The 10,114-nt window shown below is 42.3% G+C and overlaps 1 protein-coding gene across 1 annotated transcript in view; it reads left to right on the forward strand.

The window, feature by feature from the left end:
* Positions 1-5,111: 5,111 nt before the first annotated feature.
* Positions 5,112-10,114, forward strand: part of ANKRD1 (ankyrin repeat domain 1 (cardiac muscle)) — a 6,421-nt gene continuing 1,418 nt past the window's right edge. Inside the window, exons 1-8 of the mRNA XM_010156513.1 lie at positions 5,112-5,176; positions 6,544-6,723; positions 7,632-7,769; positions 7,860-7,967; positions 8,623-8,721; positions 9,588-9,686; positions 9,831-9,929; positions 10,092-10,114. The exon at positions 10,092-10,114 is cut by the window's right edge and continues 85 nt beyond it. Coding sequence (XP_010154815.1) covers positions 5,150-5,176; positions 6,544-6,723; positions 7,632-7,769; positions 7,860-7,967; positions 8,623-8,721; positions 9,588-9,686; positions 9,831-9,929; positions 10,092-10,114 — 773 coding nt within the window. The 5' untranslated portion in view covers positions 5,112-5,149. The remainder of the gene's footprint in view (positions 5,177-6,543; positions 6,724-7,631; positions 7,770-7,859; positions 7,968-8,622; positions 8,722-9,587; positions 9,687-9,830; positions 9,930-10,091) is intronic.

Below are 10,114 nucleotides of genomic sequence, written 5' to 3' on the forward strand. Positions count from 1 at the left end.
CTGTCCTTGGAGGTTTTCAGATCTGACTGAGTGAAGCCCTGAGAAACCTTACCTGAAATAAATTTTGAACTTGTTTTAAACAGAAACTTGGACTAGATGACCTCCAAGGTCTTCTCTGTTATCACATGTTTTGACTGTAATTTAGTCGATTCTGCCTGGAGAGTGATTTGGGAATCCTGTCAGATAACTACTTCAACATCTGCTGTAATTTAATGCTACAGGGAAAAGCAACGGTTGGATGTTATTTGGCCACTGCTGGAAGGCAGCTCCACACAAAACTTGTCACCTTTGCAGAGTGGAATTCCCAAAATTGAAGCAGCCAGTTGGAATTGACCATTGCTCCCTCATGAACAGCCCAAGAAGTCTGGCACTGCTGCCTGATGGAGCTGTCCTGTGTCTCATCAGATGCCACTTTTGCTATCTAAGTGGAGAGAAGGACAGCTAGGACCTGGATTTTCTCTGCATAAACAAGGAATGTTCCTGTGCATGCTATTCAGCATTTCAGAGGGGTGTTCCTATCACCCAAAACTATAGTATTCCCTTATATTTGCAAAGCAAAAAGGCATTGCACTACTGGGATGAAAGGGAACAGTTAGGAGCTTTCAGGCAAAGGTATAGCAGGATTCCATAACTGGAGGTTTTAAGTTAGATGATATAAAATTCAAATTAAAAATAAATTTTAAAAATGTCACAGCTTATCGGGAGTGAAGCTGAATTCTTCCTTGATGCCAGTCAAAACCACTGGCTATGTTTTACTGTAGAGGATTTGGCCAGCATAAGTACCTGTTGGATCATGAGTCAAGTGACAGGATTTGCAAGCATGTTCTCGCTGTAAAGATAACTTCTGCAGTTCTCTGCTTGAAGCCCTTTTCCTCTCCTCTCCTGACTGACTTGGACTTGTTCTGGTGTACTCATGAATGGCAGAATCCTTTTCGACAACTCCCTGTTGATACAGAAAAGCCTTTTTGCAGCAGCTGAGGGACAATTGTACTTTCTTGTCCACACAAAAATGTAGTCAACGGTTATGTTGACGGAGCATCGGCACAGTTGTGCTGGAGCAGCAGAACCTGGACCTATATTGCTGACAAGGAAGGCCAAGTAGCCAGTAGATAAACCCATTTGACCACAGATAACAACCCTTCTGATGTGTTTTGCCGCACTTACTTGTTAACTGAGATTCATTAAGATTAATTAGCCAGATTCACATGTACAAATATCATCATGATAAAGCTCAAGGCCTCAGATAAATTCAAATCCCTTGTTTTTAAATAGAAATCCCAATTTTTTTTTAAATTTTATTTTTTCTATTATGTGAAATCCCCAACCCTAATGTCATTTGAGGAGGGTGTTTGTTTTGGTTTTTTTTTTAAGCCCTACAGTAAGTGATGCAACAATTGACTCATTGCTGGTTTGGGTTTTGACACCAGAGAACTGTGCTGGTCACACTAGCAATCTGCCAAACTGTGACTTCTTTGTTTCTTTGATAACAAATGATCTGAAAAAATGGAATTATAGCCACCTTTTTTAATTTAATGATTTCTCGTATTCAGATTTTGTACTTAAAACTAACTTTATATTTCTAGGGGAAAAGAACCCAAAACTATTTCACCTAAGGAGACATTGTGTTTCTCTTTAGCAGCTTTATACACAAAAGTATACATCGATAAGTCTCCTATTGTTTTAAACAGATAATGTAGCAATTCCCTGATCACTTTAGGAAAGCAGACATTTATATCACAATGTTGAAAAAGTTAGAGCATGAACGGTATAATCTGCATATTATAGTTAACTTATACCTAAACAGCTTTTTGACAATAAATATCAATGAGTATATGTTAGACAATTAAAAGTGTTTCCTGCCTTTTATGGAAAACAGAGAGTTAAAAAAAGAGGAGAAAACAAATACAGTTCTTGCAATATACTATTATGTACTGCTGTGTTGTATGTGGATATATGTAAGGCATGCTGGATGCTCATACATACTGAGACATAAACAAGCCATTACACACCAACACAGGAGAAGTAAGCTTTAGTTTACTGCTTCTTATATGTACCTTGGGTATGAATTTAACCTTGACTGCACACACATGGAACAGAGTTTACTAGATTAATACCCTCTTATGTGCATAACCACTCCCCAGCAATCAATTTTTTTCATACCTTTGCTTATTTAGCAGCAGGAGACAGCCAGAGACAGTCAGGCACAATGGCATTCCAAAGGGCAACATCTTGGGATGCAAGGACAGTGCCAAGGGCAGAGGACTGGAAAATGTAAGACAGCCTAGTACAGCAGTGACGGCACTGAAAACATGATGGTAATACACTTGACAGGAGGTGACAAGATCATCTGTATCACACGTAATGCTTTCACTCTACCATTAACTTCTTTAAAAAAATAATTACAACAATTCTTTACACTATTCAAACAACTTTTCTGATAACAGGGAACAGGGGGTGCCATATAGTTTTCTCTCTGTCATGCTGAGCCTACTGCCCTTTTGTGGTTTTCTCTGTGAAGTTTTTTTCTGACAATATCCGATTGCTTTAGACCTTGCAGATCATTGCTCTGCCCTTACCCTTTAGGGGAGTGGCAAGAGTTTTTCAGATTCCCGTTACACATCTCCCACTGACCACCTGATATTACCACCTTAACAAGAAATCACTGGTTGAAAGGTGACTAAGTGGTTACACTCCAGCACAAGGTTGCAAGCTTATTATACTACTTCCTCCTCCAACATTAAGCAACAGCAATAAGCATCCGGCCAAGAGTCTTAGCTGACATGAACCAGTGCATTTCTACTATTCCAGTAGGGTTACCTTGGTACACGTGATATTTAGCTTAGAAACATTTAACATTAAGTTAATTTAGACTCCAGCCTTTGGTTAAAGTGGGTTTCTGTGTGCTATCCTTTTCACACAAAACCTCAGGATAATGAACGAAGATTCTTTTCTATTCCTTATTATTCTTTTAGTTATCAGGGGCAAGATGTTTTAAACATAATCACTGAATTGTCCCTAAATAAGCTGGGGGTTTTTTGGTAGCACTCATGATGTGAGACGTGGGTGTGTGTTTCCTCTCAGAGCACTGAGGTTTACTGTAAAGCTGCTCTGGACGTACGTACCATTTGCAGAGGAAGATCTAGCCACGTAAACCTTCCAGTTCATGTCTCGCTGAGTCAGTTCTATGTATCAGGCTGTTTAAAAAAGGGAAAGTGAAAAAAGGGAAAAGCAAGCTTCAGATACAATGGGGGCAGAGGTAGTTCACAGCTTCTTAAACAGGTTTTGTTCTTAAAGCAAACTCCTACTTTTCCTTCATCAGCTCTCTACTGTGATCTGTTTCCACTAAACCAGAAGTGATCTTTCAGCCCTCTTGTTAGGGCTGTGGATTTCAAGACAGTCTCCCAAATAAGCACCACAGGACAAAACAGACCGAGCTTATCAGCTGCTACAGCACATTTGTAAACAAGAAAAAGCCAAATCAAGCTGCCTCTTATCATGGACACTTATAGGAGTACAAAACTGCTGTGAAGAAAAGCCCATCAGTGTGATTCAGGACATACCACTCTGGGGGAATGATATCCTGGCTGTACTTAGGTTTGGAAAAAAAATGTTCTGAAAGGTTCTCTTGCTGCCACATACTCTATTTTAGTTCTGGGGCTCATCCTCTAATGTCATATATATTCTGAGTAGTAAAGAAACCACCTGATGTCCAGCTTCATTTCAGGGAAAGGGAGGGCATAGGTATGATGGGCACTAGAAGACAAGTTTGGGTGTACTCAGATTACTGGGAGATAGTTCAGTGGAGAGACACCTTGAAAGGTCACTGTCAGGAATGCAGCATGCTAATGATGCTAATGATATAAACAAGGACCAAGATAGTTAGGTCTTGATTTGGTGAAGCACTTATGTACATGTTGTACTTGAAGCACCTGAGCAGTTGTATTCATTTCAGCCAGGTGACCTGGATGCCCACAGCCAGGCTTACACCCTCACCAGACAGGAGCTCCAAGCATCACAGAATGACAGAACTCATTTTTCTTGGCATTTATCCACACTCCTTAAACGCAAAGATTCATACATCTTCCTTTTATAAAATTGTTGCTGGTGGTGTTCATTCTTCTGCTTCTGGGCTACTCCAATTCACAGCGCAAGAAAAACTTTTTCAAAGGACTCAGTAACTCCTTTTCCACAAAACACACAGATCATCTGTATATATTTGTCTGTTTCTCATCTAATCTCCAAAAATGAACAAATCACTTCTGTACCCCTATTCTCTCATATCCAAAAGGAAAATATTGCTGGAGACAACAGTATTAGTTTTACTTTTTTTGTGGCATAATAGGACATAATTTATTATTCTGCTTACAATCACTGACAAAGTCCCAGAAAAATGCAAAGCTTGCTGTTTTGAGATCTTACACTGATTGTAACTTATCATGTCATAGGCCCTTTTAGCACCAGCGACATCATTCTGGCTTAGTAATCCCTTCAGAGAATTCCTTCCAACAAATATAGAAGACTGCTATCATGATGAGAAAAATCCTTTCCCCTAAAACTGTTTATCATCCAAGAATAAATAGCAATGAAAAGAATGGTTTCCGAGACTTAAGGGGTCATAAGTCATTTATCAGGAAGATATTGCTACAAGTATTGTAGGTAAGCCACTTGTCCTTTCCAGTGTCTTGCAGTCACATAAATGGCAGTTTAAAAAAAAATTTAAAAATAAATAAAAAAAGAAGATGAAGTTATAATGCCATACGGACAGGCAGCTGTCCTAGTGGGCACTGGGAACACAGAATGACTCGCATTGCTGAGCCGTGCAGTCATTGCCAAAGGAACGATGAGCTCACATTTCATTCCGATTCACATACTCGGTGTGGTCAGACTGTGTGGCTCACCCTTCCTCGCCCAACTGACGCCCCCTCCCTGCCTCGACACCAGATCTGGCTCGTTAACATGTCTGGAATGAGCGCAAGCCTACCTCTCAGCTGGCAAGCCCAAGGGGCATACTTGGATTCCCAGGTTGGAAGATTATCTCATTCAAGCACAGTTCTCTCAAAGATATATAAGCAAAGCTAGCGTGGTGGCCCCTGCAGAGCACTTGGGAGTTTCAGCCATAGAGGAGTATAACCTTCAGACGCTGGCAAACATGATGACGATGAAGGTAGAAGAGCTGGTAGGTACAACCTTCTTTCACTTATTCATAATGACTTTTCTTTCTAGGCTGTCATTATACCAGGCAGGGAGAGACAACCTTGATCAACAAGTGATCTGGCAGGCTGCCAGCACTGCTCTGCCCTAGGTGCAAAACCTGTATATACTACAGGTTATCCTCCTATATTCTCACTTAAACTTTTCCTTGGGAAGGGGCTCACCACTGACACAACTGCATAGCTGTTTGGATTCTGCATTAGAACATCATTCACCAAGAAAATGACACTGACCAAAATTTAGGTGTGTGTTTTCCTTTGACCTTGAGTTTTGGTTTCATTTTTTTTAGAAGCTATTAAGTTTATGATCGCACTGAGTAAATTCAATCCAGTAAGGGACTGGGATGAGGTATCAATGATGGGAAACCAAAGTATTTTCTAACACTAAACTGATAGTTCAGTAGTAGTACTATTTTCTAATAATAAACTGTCAGTTCCTACACCCACTGCTGTTCATGGTGTAACAAACCTTTGAAAATAATGTCTAAACCAGACTACAAGTAATGGGGCATTCCACTGCAGAGTTTAGACTAAGAATGCCTGATTCAGTTAATAAACTGGGAAAACAGGAATGATCCAGTAAAACACTGGAATGTCATGCAGAAATTTATTTTTTCTGCAGGTGGCTATGCTAAGATGCAACTGCCATAGAGCCTAACTAGTCAGTGCTGCTGCACAGCCTCCCATAGCTTCTGCATGGGAACTGCCTTACGCTGTTTTACTGAGTTCTGTGAATGGGGACTTTGGTACTGACAGCAGTGGGTAAAACCAGCCTTGAAATCACTCAGTAACCTGATTTAGCTGCACTGGATGAGTTTCAATAAAACTGTAAGGTCCGAAGGGAGAAAGCCTCTCCTCCCACTCTACCTGCTCCGTTCCTCTGCTCAAGACTCACAGCGTGCTGGTGGCTGGTCGGGGTGGCTCTTTCCCCCACAGCTTTTACAGCCTTCTGATGAGTCTGGCACATGCTGGTCAGTGAACCAACAGGAGAACCCCAAATGAAAAAGATGCTCTTCCCAGATCATTGTCATACAGCAGCACCTCAGCCCCAGCCAAGCAGGGAGTTAGACTGTGAGCTGGCACCATGGATCTTGGTCCAAGCCCCGAAGATGCCAAGGGGGGGTTGCTGCGTGGATGCAGGGAATCTGCCTGCAAGCCGTTCGCATACACGGTTAATCCAGGCAGAAGCGGAATGAGGTCTGCACTCTGTCTGTCACACACCCAAGAGCAGGACAGGAATGACATGCAGTTAGCCTCTAGGTAATCCAAGTTTCCGGCGGTGCTACTGCAGTCACGAAACTGCTGCTTATATTATACACGTTTGTTTTTACAGGTGACTGGGAAGAAAGTGGATGATAAAGAGACTGGCAGCTTCCTCCCGGAGGACTTCAAAAATGGCGAGTATGAAGCTGCTGTAAGATTAGAGAAGCAGGAGGACCTAAAGACAGTTTCTGACCACTCACTGACCCGAGGTGATCTGGCTTATGAGAAGGAGAAAAAACTAGAAGCAGAGGTATGTGTTTTGCACTTGGCTTTTTACCATCCTGGGTGCACTTTCAGCTGTGACCCTTGGAAGTTTTGCCTCTTTCTAAGTTAGAAAGACACACATGGTAAGCTAGATAGATTCTTGGGAGATCACCACCAAAGGAGGTTGGTCTAAAGTCCATTGAAAGCCATGGAGATCTGCTGACTCCTGTAACCTCTGGATGCAGGCAGTAATGTTGTGAAGCAGAATCCAAAACTCCCCCTGTAACATCTGACTGAAACCCTCTCTCCTGCCCAGTCACCTGCTGCTAGCTGTCAGTGGGGGCTGGAGCAATCACAGCCAGGAACACACCTTCAGATTGCACACCTAATGACTGCCACCAAAAATAACGAACACAGGAAAGATGTGAGAGTGCATATCTAAAGCCAGAAGCCTTATCTACCATGAAAATGTTCTTTTTATGAAAACACTGCATTATGCTTTCTAGCACGTTTGGGAAAAAACAATTACAAATGAAAGTGATACTGGTCTACAGAAAAGTACCGTTTTGTATTCCTGGAGCACAGCAATTCGGCTATATCCCTAAGAACTGATGCTTTTTTCTCCAAAAAATATAGTAGCTGTAACATCTTAAATTCTTTAGTGAATAAGCAACCAACTGTCCTAAAAATTTAAAGTGACTTGGGAATGAAAAATTAAAATGTTTCACTAGCCTGGGGCATTTGTTCTAAAAAAGAAGGTTGGGCATGTGAGCCTCAGAAATATTGAAATAAACACTACTGACCTCCGCCAACATTACTGACTTTGAATAAGACAACTTATTTCGAAGTTTGTCCAGTCTTAATTGAATTCATCTCAGAAGTATCACACACCACTCTGAAAAGGAGAAGTGCTCACACTCAGCTCAACCTGCGGGCTTCCCTCATTTGTTTCAGCTGAAGAAGAAGAAATTAGAGGAGAGGTCAAAACTTGAAAACTTGGAGGATCTTGAAAAAATTATTCAGCTGAAGAAGAAGAAGAAATGCAAGAAAGTGAAAGCGCCTGTTTTAAAAGAACCTGAACCCGAAGTTATTGTAAGTTATTTCAAAGTACCTTCTTCTGGGGAATAACTGGTGGGGTTTTGCGCCACATGCATTTACACCCTGTGTATCTCTCTCCATCAGACAGGACCAGTGGATATACCCACATTCTTTAGAGCTGCGCTGGAGAATAAGTTGCCAGTAATCGAAAAATACCTGTCAGACAAAGGGGATCCAAATGTCTGTGATGAGGTACAATCTTCCTTCTTAACTGCAAAGCCTGCTACAGAGGAGAGGTTATTACAGAGCAAAAATAACTTTTACCACTAGATATTGTAGTTTCCATACTTTTGGGGAGAAAAAAGGGTGGAAGGAAAGTAAATAATCACTGAGTGTATCAAGTCTTCTACCGATAGAGGGGCCACTGGGACCCTTCAAAGTAATATTACCTCAAAAGAATCTTTACATTTAAACGAAAGGTGTTGGTGACCAGGAGACCCTGATTTTCTGTAACAGTTGGTCTTCCAACTTTACAGATGAACAGACAAGGAATTTTGCTGCAGAATGACAAAAACCGTGAAGCTGCCTGCCCTCCTACTCCATAATGCATAAGCTGCATTTGCAGAACGCAGGGTAGCATGTTGGATGGGGGAACTCAACAGGCATCACTTTAAATTTGAATGCCACACTGCAGATATTTCTCACACCCTTTAAAATGCTGGGTAGGCAGCTCTCAGCTACCAGGATGCTATTAAAATTTAGCAGATTTCAGGTCTCAGAAGTATTAGCTCTTGAAAATGAATCAGCATAAAGTATGTATTTGCCATCATCCCAGGGAAGATGGGGAGATTGAAAGATACCTCTGTGCCATATTTAATATCTGACTTTGCACTGTTTTAATTGCCAGTACAAACGCACTGCGTTGCACAGGGCATGCTCTGAAGGACACCTAGAGGTGGTGAAAAAGTTGGTGGAAGCTGGAGCCTGGCTTGAACAGAAAGACATGGTATGTACACCAACTCACACTTCTTTCAAAAGCTGCTCATGGCTTTGTAACTGCCAAGAGAAGCACCTATAGAAGTGGTTCTTATAGAAAAGGAGCATTAAAAGGCTTTACACTGTCTTGTAAGTTTATTGTTAAAATAACACTGTTGAGGAGAGCTTTCAGGAGGGTGTGTCTGCCTCCCTTTGCCAAAGTGGTTGCCAGAAAACACAGGAAACTGAGGAACGTTTTGGCCCACAGACTGCCACAAACAACAGCCTAAAGTAGGGTAAAAGAGCTGAGGTCAGGCTACCACTTCAGCTGGTAGCAGCTGGTGGAGATACCACTGTCCCACGCATGTATCCAGAGCTCAGTGCAGCGCGCGACATTCTGCACCGGGATTTGAAGGCTGCGCTGGCGAGACCCCTGCTCCTCTGGAACACCAGCCATGAGGGTAGCTGACTATCAACAGCTTCTGCAGCTGTTTTTTCGCTTCTCTGCTCCCAGCTCTCCATCCCTTTGCTGACGAGTTGGAACCAGCCAGCCTTGCTCCTCCTTGCTTACATACCAGCCACATACCTGGCTAAAGATAACTTCTAAGTTCACAGAACAGACAAAACACACCCTCTCTCACGGCAGCGTTGCCAAGCTCTCTGTTTTTAAGGGCAATATGCAGTGAGTGTGAAGAGTGAGAATCTCACAGTACTAAAGAAATTAGGGCAAAATAATAAAAGCTGTTACTAGAAACAACTCAGTGATCACGCTGAAATCCTTTAGGTTAAAGTGCATGAAAAAGATTTCAGATTAATTTAGAAATCTGATCAAGATGATTTTTTTTTTCTCAATATACAATGATGTATTAAATTACTTTGTATTTGTCTTCGCTGCAGCTTGAATCTACAGCCCTGCATTGGGCGTGCCGAGGGGGGAACCTGGATGTTCTGAAATTCTTACTAGACAAAGGGATAAACAGAAATGCAAGAGACAAGGTATGTGCTTCTGGGACACAGCAGCTTTTTTAATTGGAGAGGAAAAGCTGACCCTTACTCCAAGTAGATGGTTTTTGGCAGCCCTTCTTGAAATGGTCTTTCCCTGTTCCATGCCACTGACTGCTTCCCTCTCCCACCTCTCAGCTGCTCAGCACCCCTTTGCACGTGGCTGTGAGAACGGGTCAGTACGACTGCGGGGAGCACCTCATCGCCTGCGAAGCGGATCTCAATGCCAGAGACAGAGTAAGTACCAACATCTTACCTGCCAGCTATCAGGTAGCACCGAACTCCTATCTGCCTCGATAGTTCCACTTGCCTGCCAAAATCCTGGGCTACGCGGTAGGGGCTGGACTGCAGTGCTGAACCCGTGGGACTGACGCTGTGATCCATGTCTCCTGCCTCTAGGAAGGAGACACACCGCAGCAACA

The sequence above is a fragment of the Eurypyga helias genome, unplaced genomic scaffold (assembly GCF_000690775.1).
Source record: "Eurypyga helias isolate BGI_N326 unplaced genomic scaffold, ASM69077v1 scaffold5568, whole genome shotgun sequence".
In the NCBI taxonomy this organism is placed as follows: domain Eukaryota; kingdom Metazoa; phylum Chordata; class Aves; order Eurypygiformes; family Eurypygidae; genus Eurypyga; species Eurypyga helias.